The 21,828-nt window shown below is 47.6% G+C and overlaps 1 protein-coding gene across 6 annotated transcripts in view; it reads right to left on the reverse strand.

Moving 5' to 3' along the window:
• PCBP3 (poly(rC) binding protein 3) overlaps positions 1 to 21,828 on the reverse strand; it is a 167,322-nt gene that overhangs the window by 58,558 nt on the left and 86,936 nt on the right. For all 6 annotated transcript variants that reach the window (XM_036769062.1, XM_036769060.1, XM_036769063.1 and 3 more), the window contains 2 exons: positions 5,048 to 5,198; positions 907 to 930 (listed from right to left, as the gene is read on the reverse strand). In XM_036769062.1, the coding sequence (XP_036624957.1) occupies positions 907 to 930; positions 5,048 to 5,116 (93 nt within the window). In that variant the 5' untranslated portion in view covers positions 5,117 to 5,198. The remainder of the gene's footprint in view (positions 1 to 906; positions 931 to 5,047; positions 5,199 to 21,828) is intronic.

The following is a 21,828-nucleotide window of genomic DNA, read 5'->3' on the forward strand; positions in this document are numbered from 1 at the left end:
TACTGGCATGATTTGCCATTTCCTTCTTCAGTGGATTAAGGCAAACAGAGGCGAAGTGACTTGGCCAGTGCCACACAGCTAGGAGGAGAGGCTGCATTTGAATTCAGATCTTCCTGACTCCAGCCTGCACCACTTGATGGCCTCCTATCATCCTAGGATCTTATTTTATTTGGCCCAAAGTCCCAGATCATGGAGACTTCTTCGCATACAGGCTCTGCTCTCCATGGTGTTGAATGCCGCCCCCCCCCAGCTTTATTCCATCTGCAGATCTGATAAGCGTGCCCCCTCCACCTTTACCTGAATCACTGAAAATTAATGTTTCAAAAACAGTACCAGGTCAAGCGTCGATGCCTAGGGCACTGGAACAGGGCTGTCCTGCCAGGCTGACATTGAACTTGGGGTCAGGCCCTTCAGCCGGTTCTGTAGCCACCAAATGCTGCCTGGTTCTGAGCCTGGTTAGGACTGAGAGTGTGACCCCAGACAAAGATTGTACCTAGAGGCTGGTCACCACTGACTCTCATCTTGTCCTGAGAACAAGGCAGGACCAAACAGCTTTGACTGAAGCATGACCAGTTCAGGTTCCCCACGAGGGGTGCCACTGTTGAATAGGCATTAATTGCCAGGAAGGTTATCGAATTTTCTCCTTTCTCATTTTAAAAAAGCAAACAGAACAGCATGGTTTTGATGTGATCTAAAATGAAGGCAGGCAGGAGAGAAAATGGATTCTGCAGCCGTAAGAGTCTCTGGGGCTCTTGGAGACATCAGGGTTTGTTACAAAACCAGGGATTATTTTTAGTTGCCATTTTAGACTACCAATTACCCAACGTGTGCTCGCAATTAATATAATCAGGCATTACCAGATCAGGAAGCGTAGAGATAAAGGAGGACATTCCATGAAATAATTACCTTCCCAATGATGCTTCCAACTTCCTGCAGAAAAACAGAAGACAAAAAAAATGAGGCTTCAGAACCGGGGCCGGAGCAGAGATGAGACATGGCTAAGGGAGCTGGAGGCTGGAGCCTGGCGAGTCCTCGGGGAGTCCAAAGCAGGGAATGACTTTCTTTCCCTTCCTGCAGTGTTGATCTTCCTCTGCCCACCTCCAGAGAAACCCATTGGATAAGTAGCTATCGCTTCCCCAGGTGCCTTTGCACATGCTTTAACAAGGTCTGTAAACACTGTGGATTCAGGGGAGCGCATCGGGCTACAGAAGCTGAGCAGCTGACTGTTTTCCAGATGAACCGTTCATGAGATTCACTATATATAAACATGAGACCTTTAGGGAAATGTGGAAGGAGGCAGTGATGAAAAAGAAATCCCCCTTCCCTCACACCTCACATTAAGGATGTTTAAAACCCCTCTCTGTTCATATAACCTTAAATCAATCATGTCTTTGGAGGGACTTCTGGACTCTGCAGCACAGTAGAAGACTACCCCATGCTGCTCCACTCCAATAACCCAAGCAGCTCTTTTCAGAGCCAGGACAGAGCTGGGGGCCACTGCCAAAAGCCTATAGCTGATATTAACCAAAAGGCATTGACTTGCCTCTGTTTTGTCTTAGATTGGTAGGTGAGTGTTTTAGTTTTTCTATTGCTTTGTATTTTTTTCTTTTCTTTTCTTACCTAGTCTTAATCACTGAATGGGCGTTACCTCAGACAAACTGAGAAGTGGGAAAGGCCTTAGCTTAAAGAGGCCAAGGTCTCCCATTGCATCTAGAGGCCATTTCCAGTTGTCATGATCTATGTCTTGCCACTGGACCCAGATGGCTCTAGAGGAGACAGTGAGGCTGGTGACTTTAAACAGCCCTGCCTCACTTAAATCCAATTCACTTGCAAGTCAAGACATCATCTTTCTGATGTCATCAGTCCTCTTCAAGAATGAAGGACAAACAACAAAACTCTGCCTATCTTTGCCATGAGGCATTTCACCAGAGAGCAAAACCCAGCCACCCGAGCACAACTGCGCTTTTTGAAACCTGCTTCATTCTAATAATCGGCATAATTTTCTTTAATATTGTGCCTTTCATTGTGGTGATCCCTAGTCTATGCAGCCACAGAATAAGGTACTTGTTTTACACTGAACAAAAATGAAAGGAACCCATTCCACTGGTTTTAGACAAAGCATGTGTACAGGTCACCCTTCCAGGAAAACATCAGAGATGTTTCTCAACTAGGTCTTATGAGATTTTTACAAACTCTCTGCAAAATATGGGGCAATCTAATACAATGTGACAAGCATCAATTAAATGTCTCCTCTGTGCATAGCATGATGCTACTGCCTGAAGGAGATACCAAGTCCAGATACTATATGGCCTTTGGCCTCATGAAGCCACAAATTAACAGAGACCGGTGTGCTATACAATATTACATTTTTTACAGAGTTATCAAACAAAGTTCTGGAAGAGGGATGAGAGGAAAGGTTCTTACCAACTAGAGGGATCAAAGAAGATTTTGTTTTAAAAAAGCCTTTAAAGGTGGACCTCAAGGGATGAAGAGGACCTCAACTGATGAAGATGGAGAAGGGGAGCATTCTAGTCACGAAGATGGTTTCATAATCATTGTAACATATGCATGAGAGGAAGCGGTCCGTACCATTTGCTGGGAAACTGGAGAACCAACAAGGGGGTAATTTGTGGCAAGAATGGAGAAGTAGTGTGGTTCCCAATCCTGGAGGTCCCCAAAAGCCAGGAGAGGGATGCAAACACCTTTCAGGAGATAATAGGAAGCAACTCAAGTTTTCTGAGCAAGGACTAACAGACTTGACGTACAATCTTAGGGCCTTGATTTAGACTTAGAAGCAACATTAATGGCCAGTGAATTCAACTCTCCACCTTCTATGGATGAGGAAACTTAGGTCCAGAGAGTAAAGTCCCTTGCTCAAAGTCAAAAGGAAGTCGTAGAAGTGGGTTACAAACTAGGTTATCTGATTCCAAAGTCAGTGCCATTTTCGCCACATCACACTGCCTCTGTTTGAAAGCAAGATTGTTCCAACAGCCCTATAAAGGATAAATTGGAGGAGTACGAAAGAAGCAATACAAATAATTGGGAGAAGGCTAAAGCAGTAGTCCGGTGCACAGTGATGGTTGAGAGGAAGGGACAGATTGAGAAATGTCATGTAGATTGAAGCCAAAGGACCTAGAAACTTCTCAGATGGGAGAGGTGGTGGTGGCAGTGAAGAGCCAAAGATAATCCCATGGTCATGAATATGGGAATTGGGTGAATGGTAGTGACCCAGAAATGTCCTATAGACAGCTAGACCCATGGGCCTGGAACTCAGAAAGAGGTCAGGGCTGTATACAGAGACTTGGGAATCATCTGCAAAGATACGGCAGCTGGAGACATGGAAGTGAATGAGATTGCCAAAAGGGAGAATATAGAGAAAGAAAAAAGGGGGGAATGAAACCAAACTGAAAGGGTTGGGAAGAGAGAAAGGAAACAATGGGGGAGGCTGAGAAGAAGCCAGTAGGTGGAAAGGAGAACCAAGAGAACCAATGAAAAAGAGAGCATGCCATGGGAATGAGATCAGAAGTCAAGGACTTTGAGGATTGAAAGAAAGGCCACTGGATCTGGCCATTGGGCAATCATGAGTGACCTTAGAGACAACAGTTAGAGTAACATTAAGGTGTCCAAGGGGGTGGAAGTGAGAGCGGATAGTGAGGAAGTGAAGAAAACAAACTATTCAAGATAGCAGTGAAGGAAAAGTAGAATTTATGGGACTGAAGGGTCAAGAGAAGGCTTAAATAGGATTGGAGAGGCCTAACCATGCTTGTAGGCAGATGGGAAGATGCCAATGCAGAGGGAATTTAATTTAACCAATGTGTTACATGTGAGGGACTGAGCATAATGCTGGGGTTACAAAGACAAATCCAATGCAGTCCCTGCACTGAAGGAACTTATATTCTCTACTGATGGGAAGAGAGAGGATCAGCATCCTAGGGAAGGCAGGAAGGAACAGGTTCAAGCATAGAAAGGGAAACTAGCCTTAGGAAAAAGTAGGATTACCTCTTTCAGAGAGTGCAAGGAAGGAGAGGAGATGCTGGGAAAGCCTGAAGAATTGAGTTGGGAAGCTTCAGGATCCCCAGTGGACAGCTTCAGTCTTCCCCATGAAGATAATATCTGAGCTCACTTCCAACTTTGAGGTTCTTTGTTTCTCTAAGTTGGAGACAAAGCTATCTATCTAAAGGGGTGATGGGCAGGGCTATCATTTGTGGCTAAAGAAGGGAAGGAAATATTTGGAAGAGTCATTATGGGAAATGAGAAAAAGAGTTTATAAGAGTAGATTGCGACAGTTGGTAGTACCCAGCTGAAGTGATGCCCCAAGAATTTAGAATGGATCAACTCAGTTGACAATGGTGACTTGCTCTGTTGATGTTCAGTAGGATAGGAGCAGGAGTGACCCAACCAGAGGGTGGGGTTACTTGGAGTTTGGGGTGGCAGATGGTCAGGGAGCAAGGGATCATAGATGAGTAACTTGTTACCTATTATACTGGCAACCTTCGGGATTCTGGAGGCAAGTGAAACCAAGGTTGGTAGTGGTGGTGGTGTTGGTGCTGGGGAAATGGGAGACCTAAGTCATTGTAAGAGCTTAGGATGAATGCAGATATGAGAGTGAGGGAAAGGTTTAGAACAAAAAGAGGTTGAAGCCCCCAGATAAGTACTGAATGTACTTCTCCATCCATTGTGCTGATGGAAAAAGAGAAGGACCAGGTAAGGGACTTAGCAAATAGTGATGAGTGAAGTCAAGTCTTCTGGAGCCTCAACAACATGGCAGCCCCAACAGGAAAGGAGGCCACCAACTGTCTGCTCTCAGAGCACAAGCAGGTCAGGTTTAAGCTTTTCCTTATTTGGAGGAAGCATCTTAATGCCCCTGTGAAAGGAGGGTATGCCTTTGGAGAACAAGGGTGAGCAGGCACTCACTGTAGGGGTGTGTCTTGTGAGGAAAACCCTGGGGATAGCCAGAGGTCCTTGTGCCTTCTGGTGCTTGGTTTCTGAAACATTGACAACAAACCGAATGGCAGCCCTGCCCCCACTCCCCTTCAGTGCCTTTTACCTTTCCATGCATGAGGAGTCGGATGGTTAGGGTCACATTCAGGCCTCCTTCAGAGACTTTGGATTCCATTTTCTATGGTGGTGCAGGAGTCACTGGGTCAAGGTGTGGAGGAGCCCTCAAGGGTGGTCAGAAGGGATCCAAAGGATGCTACCTGTACAGAGAGAGAGCACATGCAGACTAGCAGCACTGAAGCCCAGGAAAGCACCCCTCTACTCAGGGAATCTTTATCCATTCTCCTCTTGAAGTGGCTCCTGCCTGGCCAGCATCAGCCTGCTACGTGATTGGTTTGTTAATAAGATTACGTTGTAGACCATGCTATGATTTCGTGAATACCTAAACCACTCCATAGTGCCTTGTCTTGTTACATCTCACTGCCCAAGCTGGTAAGGCCAAAGAGTCTGCCAGCAGCTGTAGTTGGACCCAAGGGGTGGAGGTGAGGGATACTTGAGATCAGAGGTTCTTAACCGCTAGTCCATGGGCCACAAGAATGCCATGGATAGATTTCAGAGGGTCCATGAATATGGATGTGAGAGCATTAGATTTTTATTTCAATTTAACTAGTTCCCTTTGTAATCCTATTATTTTGTTTGCTACATTTAAAAATATAATTTTGCCAAACCACCAAGGGGATCCATGATACAAAATAAGTAAAGAATTTCTAGCTAGATGGTGGAAGGGGAGAAGGCAGAAAGTGGAGATGGCAGAGAGCACAAGCTGAGGCCTGGAATTCAATTGGAGGGCACTGAGGCAGATGATCAGACAGAAAGGGTGTGGGCTTGACAGAAGGGTGGGGCCAAAGGCCCCTCTACATTTATTCACACAAACTGCCAGCCACTTCTGCCAGGGCAGACCCGACGCCTCCCTCCCAGAATGGAGGCTGCTTTCAAGGCACAGCCTGAGGCCACCTCTCTTGGAAGCCTTCTCTGATCTCACTCTCCCTGCCCCCAAACACCTGAGAGGATTGTCTACATCCTCAAGCTTTCCCAGGGTGCCTTACATGTCATTTCCTTGCCCCTTCACTCCCTTTGTGGTTGAATACTTATCTGTACATCATAGAACCAACACCAAGAAGAACATAAGATCATTCTTAAGACCATAGGTCTCAAGCTGGGAGGGACCTCTGAGGCTACCATGTCCAACTCCTCATTTTACATATTGGGAAACTGAAGCCCAGGGAGGTGAAACGACTGATCCAATGTCATGTAGATGATACAGGACAACAACAGGACTTGAACCCAGGCCCTCTGACTCTAAGCTCAGTGTTCTCACCATTGCACAGTTGAATTGGGGAAACAAGAGCAAATTTTCAATATCAACCAGCAAACACTTATTAGGTACCTACTGTGCGACAGATACCATACAAGTCACTAAGAAGGAATCAAAGACACAAAGGAACCATCCAAAATGTTTCGGATGTTTTATCTCAGAAAGAAGCTTTTATGAACTCTCTCAGCCATCATTTTCCCTCTGAGGGTCTTGCCCAGATTGAAGCTGTAACTGCTCTTTTCCCCTACACAGGTAGTGGCAAGGGGCAGAGCCAAGATGGCAGAGCCAAGATGGCAGAGAAAAGCCGGGAAGTTGCCTGGGCTCTCTCCAGTTTCCCTCAGGAACAATGTTAAATCAAGTCTTTTAACAGATTCTGAAGCAATGGAACCCATAAAAAGATGGATTGAAACAATTTCCCAGCTCAAGATAACTTAGAAGGACTTCAGGAAAGGTCTGTCTCACTTGGGGAAAAGGGGAGTGCAGCCCAGTACAGATGGTGTCTAGGAAAGTCAGCCATAACAGAAATTAGCAAGTGAAGCCCCGTGGTCCTTGGCTTGGCAGGCCAGTGGCACTGCAGCCTGCTGTGAGGCCTTCAACCCCAGCACAAAAGGCAAATTACCAGGACACAACAGGACACAACAGGTGCAACTAGACCTGGCCACCCTACCACAGTGGACAAGCCACCAGCCCCAGAGGCCCTGGTGTAGAATGCCAGTGACCTCGGCCCCCAGTGCAAGAAGCTTGGGACAGTGCCCCCTGGATCCCAGAAGCAGAGCTCAACTTTAAAAGTCATGAAATAGGCTAAAAATGAGCAAACTCCAAAAAGAGCCCTGACTATAGAAAGCTACTATGGCAACAGAGAAGATGGAAACACAAACTCAGAAGAGGACAACAAAGTCCAAATGCAAAGAATTGGTCTCAGGCCCCAAAAGCCTTCTTGGAAGAGCACAGGTAAAGCCAACTATGGCTTCCAATTTATTGGGAATGCCCTATGTGAGAGGCCTGATTCTGGCTGCCATTGTTTTTGGCCAACTATTTGTGTGGTGTCTTTTGTGACAGTCACTGGGGAGAGCAGATGAAGATGAACATGCGTGGTCTCCATCCCCAGGGAGCTGACACGCCTTACAGAGGTTCAGGGGGCAGCTTGGTTCTGTGGGCAGCATTCACTCTCCATCCATTGCTGCTGTGCCTCAGCCGCCTCCACCTTCTCCCCCTTGGCAGCTCCCTTTATGCCTCATCTTCCCCTGTTAAACCAGGAAGATGTTGGGAGAATCAGAAGCAGATCCATGAAGGGAGGAAGGAGGCAGCATGGCTGGCCTGAAAACTTCCCCCAGATGGAGGTCCTGGGAAGAGCTGACCAACCAGTGGAAGGGGCTGTGGGGGTGGAGGTGTGAGAATGGTGCCAGAGGGAGGTGGAGAAGTCCAGAGTGTCTGGAGTGGCACTGGGAGGGGAGTTAAGGAGTGACTAAGTTTACTTAGCTTTTAGCAGGGCAATGAGCAAAGGCGTGATGTTCTTGTGGAAAATGCACAGAGATGTGAAGACTAGACAACAGAAAATTATGTGAATGAAGACCAGATAGAGTGCATGGACCCAAAGAGGAACCACAGTTCTATCAACGTCAATTTGGAAGGAGGTCTTCTGTCAAATGCCCCTGGTATCTTTGTCCTGGCCTCATGCTGCTCAACATTGCTATCTATGACTTGGATAAAGGTGCACAGACCATGCTTAGTGCTTTGTTGATGGCACAAATCTGGGAGGGAGAGCTAACATGCCAGGGGACAGAGTCAGCATCCTGAAAGGCTGGATAGACCAGAGCTTTGTGACGAATTAGGTGGCATTGAAAAGGGCTCAATGTCAAGTTTTACACTTGGGTTCAAAAAGTCAATTTCACAAGTGTGGAACAGCAACTCCAATAATATAAGCAGAAATAATAGCAAAGAAAACTGAATGTTGTATCATTATATGGCCAAATGTGGGTCCAGAAAACATGTCTGCCCCCATTGCAGAAGACTACTGTTATGTAATACTGCATAGTGTGGCTGATAATGTTGGTTGGGTTTACTGAATTCTTTTTTCACCTATTTTTTTAAATAAGAGAAGGCTTGATGTGTGTTGGGGGGGGGAGGATAGTCATATTCAGAAACAAATGTGATATGAAAACAAATGGAATCAACCAAAATCATTAGATGGGGAAGATGTGGCTAGACAGCCATGCATGTGAGAAGAGATCTGGGGCTGGTGCCTGACAGCAAGTTCTATGTGAGTTAATAGCATGTTATATCAGCCAGAATGTTGAGTGTAATGTTAGCAGAGCTTATAGAAGTAAGGGAGGAAAACCTCTCCCATTCTCTTCCCCTTGGGCCCCCTCTTCCCCAGGGATCATCTCATCATTTCCCTGGTCATTTCCATCCTCATTTTTCCATCACAGCAGTTAGCCATGGTGATTATAGGCAGCCAGAAAAGCTTCAGGAAATGAACATGCTTCTCACACGTAGAGGGGAGAACGTCTACAGAGGAAGAACCTTTGTGATGGACTTATTTCTATGTGGAACTGAAGAGATATTGGGGCACATGGGAGCACTGCACCATGGGGGGATGCTCAGGCATCCCCACTGTCTGCCCTATGCCTACCTGGGTTAATGAATGAATGAATCAATTAATTAATAATTAGTATTTTATGAACCCAGAACTTTTTCCCTCCTGTCTCACTAGTGATGATGATGGTGATGCATTCATAGATACCTTCGCCTCCCTGGAATGCAGATTTTTCATTTGTAAAACGAAGAGGTTGAACCCAATGGCCTCTGGGGTCCCTTCTTCCATCTTGGAATCTTGGAGCCCATAAGGCTATCCCCCCAGGCAGGAACAACTCCATTTTCTTAGTCCATGGGGAAGCGGTGCAGGACAGTGGGGACAGCACTGGCTCTGTAGTTACTTCACTTATCTGGGATTCGGTCTCTTCCACTACAAAAGTAATGGTTGGACTCAAGGATTTCTTGACCTCCTAAATTTGTTTTAAGCTCTAAATGTTTAATCGCATGACTTAGGTTCAAGTCTTGTTTCTGAGGCTTGCTCCCTATGAGTCTTTGGGCAAATCATTTTTCCTCCCTGGGCCTCAGTTTCTCCATCTGAAAAATAAAGGGGTTTAAAATGGGTGGCCTCTCAGGCCCCTCCCAGTTCTGATCTAGAAGCCAATGACTCTGAGGTTTGCAGAAGGCTCCACGAGTGCAATCTCATTTCAACTTCACAAAATCTTTTTGACGTAAGTGCTGCTATCATCCCCCATCGATGAATGGAAAAGTGGAGTTTCCTAAAGGGACTTGTCCAAGGCCCCAGAAGGAAGGACTTGAACCCAGACCTTTCTGACTTCATGGAGCCCGACACTCTCTCTGCTGTGTTCTGCTCCGCCTCAGCACAGCATTCTATGCCCAGCCCCGTTTCCAGCAGAGGCTGTGAGGCAGAGTTCTCTAAGGCTTTTGAATGAATATTATTTCCATCCCCGGGGAGGAAATATGGGGTGGTGGATGGTGAACATGGCTTGGGGTCAAGAAGACTTATGTTCGAATTCTGCCTTGGATGCTTACTGGCCAGATGAATCTAGGGAAGCTATAACCTCTCCGGCCTTAGATTCCTCATCTGTAAAATGAGGGGTGATAATAACAGTGACTTTATCTGGCTGTCATGAGGGCCAAAAGTGATCATAATCGTGAAGTCCTCAGAAAACCTTCCAAGGCTGAAGAAGTGGGAGCTGCTGTCACCCCCACCACTCTCTCCCTCTTTCTTGAGGGAGTTCTGATCGACGCACGTCTGGGGGGAAAAGTTGTGCTTCTATTCAGTGTTCAGCAAACTGCTGCCCAGCTGGATAAAGTGAGGGTTATCACCGCCATTGTCACCATCTTTATACAAGTCAACCAGCTGATGGACAACTGACTCATCACACCCTGATGGAGCATCCTAAACAAAGAACCATTCCAAAATCTGTGTCTGCCAAATAGCCAACATGCCCACTTCAGGCTTTCTCTATTTGAGAAGAAATAGGGGACTTGTAAGTCATGACCTCAGAAAGAAGCTGCTCCGATGTTCTCCCCACAGAAGCAAATCAAGGCTGTCACCTCCTGACCAATAAAGGCAATAACCATAATCCCACTAATTCGCTTGGACTCCAGAGCTCATGGACTACTTCCTATCTAACACATTAATTCAAACTTTCATCCCTTTCTACTGAATTGGTCTCTTTTAATTAAAACCTTTTCTTCTTTGTGCTCAGAAAACACGGGGCCCTGGGTCAGCCTGTTATGTAAATGTTTCCGATTGATTGAAAAAGTGGGTCATGTGTGAGGTGAAGGCTTCTGGCCTGGAGAATGATCAGCATTATTAAATTAGGCATGCTTCATGCTCTGGTGAACAGGAGGGCTGTTCAGGCTATCCCCTCTCTTGGTGCAGGATGGAAACTCTTTATCCCTGGTGCTTGGCTCAGTGGGGTGGACCACCAGGAAAGCATCTATCAGACAGCTCCCATCTCCACCAACCAAAACACAAAGGGCTGGAGACCTTTCTCAGGAGGAAGAAAATGCTTGCCTCTCCCAGTTAGTCCAGCAGGAGGAATGCCAGCCCTCTGGCTCTGGCTAACAAAGACTGTCCTCTGCCTTTCCTTTTTTACCCAAAGGATCTCAAGCCTGGTTCTTTGTTGTCTCTGGACACCCACAGGTATTCTTTCCATTCAGTTCAGGGACTACTAAAGTGGACAACAGAAGGAGGGGGAGATCCAAATCACATTTCTGATCCCTCTTTTTCCTCTGGCTCAGTCCTTCTACTTGGAGAGGAGGCCACCGGGAGATCTGGGCAGTTTTACAATGATTCCTTAGGAAACTCCCTGAATCCATTCACTGAGAGCAGCCCCGAGGGAGTGGAGCCAGTATCACCCAGAATAAATGGTCACGCCAGGTGACCACCTAAGAGAAAGGGGCCCAAGAACACCGGCCTTTGAGACTGGCTTTCTGTCAGCATATCCCCAGGACGGGCAGGTGGTGCAGGGGGAGGCCGGCCCCTGGCTCTCAATCAGAACCCTGAGACTCACCCCCTTTCCCTGCAACACTAAGCCTTGGACAGTCTCTTTCTGTGCCTCAGTTTCATTTTTTAAAATGAGGACTAGATGAGCAGAAGGCCCCTTTCGGCTCTAGACCTCAGGAATCTTGGACAGTGAGAGGAATGAATATCCTGCCTTTTGGGGTTTGGAGAACTGTGGGTGCTTAACCTGGGGAGGCCTTCATGGGAGACAGAGAGGTGAAAGGCTGCCCGTGGGTTAGGTCAGGGCTTGGCTTGTTCGGCTTCTCCCTGAAGGGCAATTCCAGCAACCACGGAGGGGAGATACTGGGCAGGAAAGCCTTTCTAAGCCCTCATGGGAGAGCCTCGACTATGCTAAGATATTCCCTGACTGCCCATAGCCCCCCTCCCACGGTAGTCTGAGCAGGTCTGTGGGCAATAGAGGGTGTGGGGGAGTGAGCTTCTCCTTATTTCTTGGCTTACTTCACGTTACTGCCCCCATGCACCCCACATTGCATCCCATCTGGTCCACTTACAGTTCCCCCTGTTCCCACGTACAGAACATTCATCTCCTTTCTCCATGCTTCTGTACGGTGTGTGCCCCACAGCTCAGCTGCCGTCCTTATTGGTGAGGGCAGAGATAAAAGGGTGCCATTAGAGGGAAAGGGAAAAGCTAAGGAAGAAGGGGAAAACATGAAAGGGAAAGACACACTTTCCCGTTTCCCCTCCTCTCACCTACATCCACTTAACACATTTTTGGGGCTGACCTTGCTAGGGAGAAAGCAGCTGAGGAGTCCGTGTGGTCTGGGTTATGGGGAAGCATCTGTCTGTGGCCGCACAATAAACACATCAGGGTTTAGAGTCCAGCCTACGGTGGGATGAATCAGCCTCGGACCTAAGCAGGTGATCTTGGGCAAGCCCCTTCCCATTTCTGAGCCTCAGTCGACTCTGTGGCTCCTTCCTCCAGTGATCTTTGGCTGGGGTGAGGGTGGGGGTGGGGGAGCTGACGCGGCCTCACAGAGCCCCCCGGTCTGCCTTTCCTATCTGCGTCAGCCCCTTCTTAGCCTGTCTCTGACTCCCTCCCGGGGCGGATGATGGGAGAGGAACGTGAAGAAGCAAGAGTGACTGGCTCTAAATATAACGCAGGCTGCACATCTTAATTATTCTCTTCGAGCCAAAGTTAATTGGAGACAAAAGGCTCGGATCTGGAGGTATTGGATGCCTGACATCTCTTGCGGGAGGCTGGCTGGCCGGGGAGAAGCCGGGCTCTTATTTGCTGCTCTCTATTTGCGCTCTGCTGGGAGCTGAGCCTCCCATTAGGACCTAATCCAAGGCTCTTTAGAGACGGGCTTTATCTCCTGGGAACATGCTATCTCCCGAACGAAATGGATCCAGGATTATGACGTCAATGCCGCTGTCAGCGGGGACAGGAACAAAGGACTGGAGAGACACGCTGTGTGGGGAAGAGGCCATCTCTCTTCAGCCCAGAAATACACTCTTGGTAGTTAGAAACACAGATGGACCACGCGAACAGGCATCAAGCACACTGAGACTGGGTCATGTCTAAGCACCACAACAGGGGCAGACAGGAGTGTGGACGGGTATCACAAAATGAAATACCAGATTCCCTTAAATCCTGCCTCCAAACCAAGGTGCATTGGGAGGGAAACCTTTGGAAAGCCTCACTCAGTCCCCCACTCCCTGGACAGATCCCACTGACAGGCCCAATGCCAGACAGACCTGGGCTTTAGGAGGGTTATTTTGACAGTTGTGAGGAGGGGCACAGACGGGAGACCTGAGAAACAGGGCGTCCAGTGAAGAGGCCCCTCAATAGTCCTCACAGGAGTTGGTGAAGACTGAACCGGGGTCACGATGATCTAAGTGGAGAGATGGGGATGCACATGGGGAATGTGGTGAATGTGAAATCTTCATCCCTGAGAGAAGTGCAGTGGGACTTGAATTCTGGGTCAGTGCTGGGACCTTCCCTGGGCCATACAAAGGAACCAAAGTGCATCCAGAGGACTCCCTATAGGACCATGCCCATAGCCAGAAGCAAAAGGAGAGGACCTCAAGGTGAGGGGAGGGGGATGGCCACTCTAGATCAACACCCACAGTCTGAATGGCCAATTCACGGGTCTATAACGTCTCTTCTTCACCGTGATTGGCTGACATCATCTTTTGATTTGTCACCACCATTCAAAGCATTATTTATGATTACTGCATCTGATCCCAGGGGCCACAGTCAACTCCTGGCCAGCACACCCTCATTCCTCTTTCTCATTTGCACTGGATTTATGGTGTGTAAGGGAGGGGCATCTCTTGGGGGGAGGGGATTAGAAGTGCCTGCTTTGGTGCTCCTTAGTGGTAGCAGCTGATCCCTGTCTAGGGGGCTCGATCACAACATTCTGAGAGTAAGTGTTCCATTATCCCCAGTTTACAGATAAGAAACTGAGGCCCATAGCTGTGTGACCTTGGGCAAGTCACTTAACTCCAATTGCCCTGCCTTCCCCCCTCAAAAAAAAGAAACTGAGGCTCAGAAAAGTGGTCACCCCCAGGGTATCTCTGGGCTCCCAGTTCATATCATCCTGCCTCTCATTACACCATACCATCTACCTCAAAGGGTTGTTTGAAGGAAAATGTGTTACAAATCCTAATTGCTATTGAAATGGGAGTCACTTTTCTTAGAGATAGATGATACCCCTGCTGACACAGCAGAATAGTTTTCTCTGGGCTTTCAACATTTAACTTTGAATAGAATTCTAGGAGAGAAACATGAAGAATGTCCTTTTTAATGTTATAATGAGAGTGAATGCCTTGTCTTATGCCGGCCTCTCCTTCATATGAAATCTCCCCTGTGACAATATCTCATGCTCTGAATGGCTTCCTGGGTCATAGGTTGGATCACTTAGTAACATCAAGGGGAGGAAGATAGTTAGAATGTTCCCAGACAATAGCCTTGCATTTCCTTGGGGTGAATCCCGCAATTTTCTAGCAATCAATTTCCTTTGAAATAAACTCCAGTAAATCTGTTCTTCTGAAATGATCTTTCACTGAAGCATAAAAAGAAGATGGAATCAGAAAAGCCCCCAAACCTCTTTGTTCATCCCTGGACTTGTCTGTGCTACCTTTGAAATCTCTCGGATGATGACACGTCCCAGTCATTTAGGCTTTCCTTTGATGGGCTCCTGCAGCACTGAACACATGCAAAACAATCAACCCATCCTGCGGCTTCACTTGGGAACATTTCATCCACCGGGACTTGTGAAGGGAAAGGCTGTCAAGCATCAACAAAATAGGCCAGCTTCTTCTGCAGCCTAAAAGTGTTCAGGGGATAGACTGTGCTCAGAAATGAGTTATCTGAAAAAGCCACAGGTTCTCCTACATCTCTGTGACCTGTTCTGACTTCCTCATGTCTTCCTCTGTCTTGCTTTGAAATGCCAAGGCTGCTTAGTCCACTGAATTTCCTCATGAGAAATCTTTGCCATCTCATCTTTTCACTAAGCTCCACGCATTGAGATAATGGTCCCAACACTCATGATTGGACTGGTGCATCACGGGCTGGTGCTTCAGCTGCCTCAGCATCTGTAAAGAATCCAATTGTCTTTTCTAAGCCCTCAGATCACACAGAGGAGGTGATCCAGCGTTGTAGGGATCCATTGCTATGTTCCTGGCTTGCTTTCCTCGAGTCTTGTTTGGAGGCCCTTTGAAGACAAACACATTCTGCTTCTTGACTTGATGGAATGAACTGTCTCGACTATAGCTTTGGAGCCGGTGGGGACCTTAGAAGTTTTCTAATCCAAGCCCTTCATTTTACTGATGAGGAACTGAGGTCCAGAGAGGAAAAGCGGCTTAGCCCACATCACAGAATTTGGGAATGGGAAGGGACTTCACTGACTGGCTAATATAATGTCCACACAAAAGCAGCCCTCCCTATGAATTAAAAACCACAAACAGCAAGGAGCCACATAGCCTCTGCTTGAAGTCCTCCAAGGAGGAGAAAGAAGGGGAGGGGGAGGAAGAAGAAGAGGAGGAGCAGGAGGAGGAGGAGGAGGAAGGGTAGGGAGAGGGGGAGGAAAAAGGAGAGGGAAAGGGGGGAGGAGGAGAGGGATAGGAGAAGGAGGAAGAAGAAGAAGGGGGAGAGGAGGAGGGGGAGGAGGAAGGGGAGGAGGAGGAAGAAGGGGAGGAAGAGGGGGGAGGAGGAGGGGAAGAAGAGGAGGAGGAGCTCATCTCCTCTTGGGGCAGCCCCTTCTACTCTGGGATGGCTTTGATTGCTAGGAAGTTTGTCCTGACATTCAGCCTGTGATGAAAACAGTTTCCAACTTTTGCATATATGCTATACAACTACTTTCTTTTCTACTTTTTTTCTTTCTACCTTTTACAACCTAGGAAGTCCCCAACTTACAAATAATATAAATGCATACCTAGATCTCGCAAGCAAACCTGATGATGCTGTGTGGTTAAGAAGAATCAATTAGTCCTTCTGAATGTTCTATTTAGATCAAGTGTTGGGGCCCGTTTTTAAGGAGGCTCAGAATTCCCACAGGCAGAGGTAAGGAGAGGACACAACTAAGGGATGGGCTGTTACACAGAGTTAGGAGATCAAATGTCATCTATGAGGAATGGGAGGGAAAAATGCCCTAAGATATTATTACCACTGGCTTCTTTAAGCTCTACTTGGTTTTAGCATGTGGCTAGATGCTTGATGAACCCTCACTTTTATGGAGCTCTTTTGCTCTATGATCCTCAGTGTAAGAACTTGGGAGACATGGAGTACCTGTAATTCCCACTTTCCTGTTGTCCCTTGGCCCAGTGAGTGGGACAGGGGCTTCCATGGCCAGTCCTAAGTGGCACCACCACTCCATGGTCATTTGACTAGCCCCAGCGTTAGCCCTTCTATTTACGCCTAAGAGTCATCCTATTTCTCAAAGCCACAGTCACGGCCTTCGATGTACCTGTGAAGATTCCAAGGAAACCCCTCCATGCACATTCTCTCCTTTGACTCTCACCACAGCCTTCAGGCGGGCACTACAGGTATTAATTATCCTCATTCTAAAGAGGAGGAAACAGGCTGAGAAACATCAAGGGACTTGCCCAGGATCATGTTGTTAGTAAATATGAGATGGAGTTCACACCTGGGGATTCCAGAGTCCCGGTGGAGTCTTCTCACCAGTATCAGAAAAAAGGCAAAATTTAAGGAGTTCAGCCCACGGCATGACTAGGAGGAAATACATCCCAGTGTCCTCTTACATCTTCTCAGCTTAACTCCCTGTCTGTGGTTTCCTTGCCCTGGCGTTCCGCCACTGACTGACAAATGTTGGAAGTGTGATCTTTCCCACCTGTTTTTACAGGACATGGGACATGGGACAATGTCTAGCCATAGAAGTGACTACCTAATGGTGGAACTTAGAGAACCAATGGAGAAATGGAGGTAGTGGAAGGAGAGGGGCTTAGGATAAGGAAAGAGAGTTTCAGATTGGTGTGGGGGGGAGGCTTTCAAGACACCTTCAAAATATATTAGTTAGGGAGCTGGTGATTCTACCTTATGGAGACTAGTTCTGACTACCAGGTATTTGCACCTTTTTCACAATTTTATAAGAAGAATGTGGTAATTTTATAAGCGGTATGGTGTAGAAATCACTGGGCTTGAAAGCAGAAAGATCTGAGATCACATCTTAAGCGTGCCACTATCTGGACTGTTGGGTTTCTTTGAGACCAGAAAGGACGCATTTCTAAGCAAACGCAGATACAGACCCTCCCAAAGTGAAATCTCACCTGAGACAGAACAATGGGGAGCAGCCTCCATAGAAGGGGGTTTCTCAGTAAGGACAGGCAACTTCATGGTGCTTGAGGCAGGGCCAAGATGGGGGTGATCGGGGTGGGGAAACGGCATCGTCCCCATTGAGGAAGAGGGTGAAAGTTCTGTGTTAGTAGATGAGGAAGCATAAATCTAAAAGTCAGACCATGTTGGTACCAGGGTGTTGGTGGTGCAGTCAATCCCAGGAGTAGAGATGAAAAACAGAGAAAGTCCATTGTTGGAGAAGAGTGAAGCTGAGAATTCCTAAGACCACTGGATCAGGAGCCAAAATGTGGAGATTGCTGGAGCTCCCTCAGCCCTTCACAATGATTCTGCCTACACCAAAATGTCTCCCCTCAGCCTGTTTTCTTGAAAGGCAGCTGTTGCCCTTCCTGTGTCCCCTGGCTCCCTCCCCAACATCACTGTACTCAGTGTGCTCAGGGCTGGGGGTCCCTGTGTCTCTTCCCGCCTAACTGTGCTGACATGCCCTAAGCGTCTGCATATTTGAGGAGCACTTTCCAATATGGTGAAAAGAGAGACCTTTGGGCAAGAAGAGCAAGTGATGGTCTGATAAAAACCATCTGAAGCTAACAGCGACCCTGAACCTGGAGGACTCGATCTGCCCAGCTTCATGCAGCTGGTCCAACCCCATTGCCGATATCCCTCGATTGAACAAGGTCCAAAGTATCCTTGTTCCCTCCCCCATCTCTGCTTTTGCTGGCTGTTACTAACTCTAATGATTCATTTCACACCCCACCCTTGCAGCAGGGAAGGTTCCAGGAGGCCCTAGGGCTAAACACAGTCAGTTCACCATTTGGTGGCCCACCTTGCCTTGGTGAGCCTCCTGAACTGACCCGAGCTTGTCCTTGGACAATAGACACACAGAAGGTGATGTCACTGCCCTACCTAATAAACTCCAGTGGCTTCTTATTAGCCTCTAGAATTATATATAAAACCCTCCCCCTTCACAACCTGGCTCCAGGCTGCCTCTGCAGCCTCATTGGCCATCAATCCCCTGCACGTGCTGGGCCTTACAGCTAACCTGGCTCCTCTGGTCCTTAATAAATGCTTGCCAATTGATTGATGGCCACACTCATATGTGAACCTTTTGAGCCTTGTAGGGCCTGCCAGGGTGAGAGGGCTCAGCTCCGAGTCACTGGAGTCACCAGCAGCTACAATGAGTCATTGGGGAGGGCTATATGTGTGAAAAGGAAATGGTGCCCCCTAAATGCACGGAGAAGAGCCTCATCTTTGAATCCCAACCTCCAGAGAGCCAGCACTTTGGCAATTCTCCTCCATCTCATTGAAAACTGAGAACCTGGTATCCACTGGCCTGGGACCTGGACTTTGTCCATGGCTTCCAAGAAACTGTGGCCATTATGCAAATCTCAGGCCACTAAAGGACAGTGCCCTCTATCCTCCCAGCCCTGAATATGGACAACTGACCCTAGGAGGACACAAGCATGGCTGGTTTGCCTCCCAAAGATGTGGTAAATATTGGCAAGGCTGTTACCAGCCTTTTTCTTTCTTTCTTTCTTTTCATGGTAGCCAGTGGGATTAGAAAAGACTGATGATTTTTCCCAAACAATGAAAAGCCAGTTAGGAGGTTATTGAGGAGTTATTGACCTCTGTTGTGGCTGGCATCCCTTTGGTAGGCAGCCTGGTAAAGCCTACGTGCCCTTTCTTGGAATCATGTTTTTATATGTAAGATAAAATACATAGGATTACAAAGTAAATCAATTCTATGAAAATATAGTTACCCAATTAAAAAACAAATTACATCTCAAGTTCATGGATCTCAGGGTAAGAATCTCTTGTCTATAGAAAGTGCAAGTGGGCAGACTTTGGGTCAAGCAACCCCTCCCCACATTGAATACTATGTGTGAGTGGCTGTGGTCATTTGCATTGAAGAGGCAATCCTAAGATGGCTCCCTAGCGTGTGTGCAGCATGGAATAAATGAAGGTCTCTGTTGGAGTCCTGGGCTTTGATTCATCATGGACCAGCTCTAACTCTCGGAAGGGAGCACAGGAAGTAGCCCTTAGGACTTTAATCCCCAGCAAATGGGGGCTCCTGACTCTGAGTGGTCAGAAGATCAGCCCTTCTCCCTGCAGGGGCAGAGGATGAGAGAGGACCAAGATAATGTGGCCCCAATTAGGGAACAAGAACCCCAGGGTCTGCTGGCAAACAGAGATCCAGGTTTCTGGCTTCTCTCCCACCCATCCACACCCATGCACAAAGAAGGAAAAGAAAAGGGAAAAAGCTACAGTGGAAAAATGTAATACTGGGAGCCACTTGGGGCAGAAGAAAGCATGTGGATGACACTGGCCACAGTGACAGAATCCTCTCCCAGGCCCTGTCTTAATGAGGGACAAATGCCTGGGGTGCCTGAGAATGATGGGGTGGCATGGAAAAGGCAAAAAGCTCCGTTGTGGGGCGAGACTCCATGTTACTTTTGAATTTACAACCAAACATCATCATTTCTGAAATGCCAATGATGGTTATTGGAAGACCAAGTTGGCATTGAGCTCAGCCTTCCTAGACACAAGGTCCTCTAGGTTGGTCCTAAGAGCATCTGGGTGAGGGATCCCCGGTTGAGGGATGGACTGCTCCCAGCAGCATCTTCAGTTTGCAGAAAACCCAGCTGAAATAAAACCTGAGGTGCAGGGAGGGGACATTGTTGGCTTTGGACCAGAAGATCAGCACATGGCAAGGGCAGACTGTGCTAAGCTCTGCTGCTCTCAGGACTGACCCTCCTTCCACTGCCCAAGGCACCATGTCATAGGGTTACCATGTCCAACCTCTGTAATGCTTTCTACCATGGCTGGTGTCTATTGCTCTATACCCAGTGGTTATTACATGTAGGAGGGCATGGCTTTGATGCCTTAGAATCTGAAGCTGCAAACACTACCTTTCTTCACCTCAGCAAAATTAATATCTATAAATTGATTGATTAATGTCTATAAAAGAGAGCAACATGTCAGAAATGAGGCTTTTTCTATTGAAAAGAGAAAACTTGGGAGCAATCTATGGAGCTGCCATTCTCCCATCCTTTGAGGAACAGCAGTACCATTGTCCCAGCCTGGATGTGGATTTGACAGCCCACATTGGCTCCCTTCAGTCTCCAGCCAGGCTCCATGGGATATCCTGTAAGATGTCTCCTTTGACGCATGGCTTGTGCATCAGATTCCTTGTCCCCTTCCTTGCACAGATGCAGGATCCCTAGGCAGCCACTCACCTGGAAATGTGTTTGGTGCTAGATGAAGGCTAAATGAAGGCGTGGAAGCTGACCATATCCCTTCCTCACCTACAGACTCCTCTTTGTGTGTGTGTGTGTGTGTGTGTGTGTGTGTGTGTCCACGTGTGATTTAATTTTTTTATTAAGATTTTTGATTTTTAGTTTACAACACTCAGTTCCACATGATTTTGAGTTCCAGATTTTCTTCCCCTCACCTTTCCTCCTCCTCCCCAAGACAGCATGGAATCTGACATAAAATTACTCTCTTTTTTGGAGGAGGGAAGGCAGGGCAATTGGATCACACAGCAAGGTCACACAGCTAGTAAGTGTGTCAAGTGTCAGAGGTCACATTTGAACTCAGGTTCTCCTGACTCTAGGGCCGGTGCTCTCCAAGATGCACCACCAAGCTGCCCCCAGACTCCTCTTTAGGAAGCCTTTGTTCCAGTTCCCAACACGAGATACCAGAGTTCTGGTGTCCCCCTCACAAAAAGACCTAAAAGAAACCCATTTTGCTTCCAATTTTTGAGGAAGACTCCAGGAATTCAGCATTCACCCCCTGGTATATCCAAATGTATAAGAATCAAGCGTTTGCTATGTGTGAGACATTCACTGGGTCCAGAAATGTCACAAACATTTCAAGTGAATGGGTAGTCGTGGGGATCGAGTGAGATACAGGTATTAATGTTAGCCAGTGATGAGGGCAGCTTTACTATTATCAACAGTAAAAAGGATCAGGGGCCTGGGGGGTTCCATACAGGAAAAAGTCTCTTCCCTTGCTCCTTCCACATGTGGAGCGCCATGATGGAGACCTGGCATCGCCAAGCATCCATCCATACATGGTTCATGAGCCTTGGCTGATTCTAGGTCAAGAACGGCAGTTCCTGCTGAGCCTGCACCTACCCTGTTCACAGAGCGCAGGGTCTCAGCTGCTTCAGGAAAATGCATCCTCAGAAGAAGCAGCCAGGACCGCGGGCACGGCCCTGATTCATTTGGTTTCACGGCCCAGTGCCCACGTCAGCACACACAAGGGCCAGGAGAGCAGAAACTGACAGAACTCATTAGATGCTGCATGCTTGTTGGGGACCTCACTTCAAATTATGTCCTTGAGGCCAGGGGGGTGTGGGACCAGGGGCTGGTGAGCGGGGGTGGGGGCAGGACTGGGCTTCCTGGAATCTCAAGCTCTGGTAACATCCTTTTTCTCAGTGGAGAAGCATTAAAGGTACACAGGTATGACCTGAGACCTCTCCCCGCGCTCTAAAGCACCATCACCACACCATTCATTCAAACTTAGACATCAATCCGTAGACTCACATTAGTCTGAAAGTTGGTAACTGACTCCTCTGCTTCTTCATGTCCCGGTGTTTCTGTGGCTGGCCACTGCTATCACCATCAGGCTTCTCAGCCCTGTTTTCAAGCACACACGTACATGAAGGCACATACA

This window comes from Trichosurus vulpecula, chromosome 7 (genome assembly GCF_011100635.1).
Source record: "Trichosurus vulpecula isolate mTriVul1 chromosome 7, mTriVul1.pri, whole genome shotgun sequence".
Lineage (NCBI taxonomy): Eukaryota > Metazoa > Chordata > Mammalia > Diprotodontia > Phalangeridae > Trichosurus > Trichosurus vulpecula.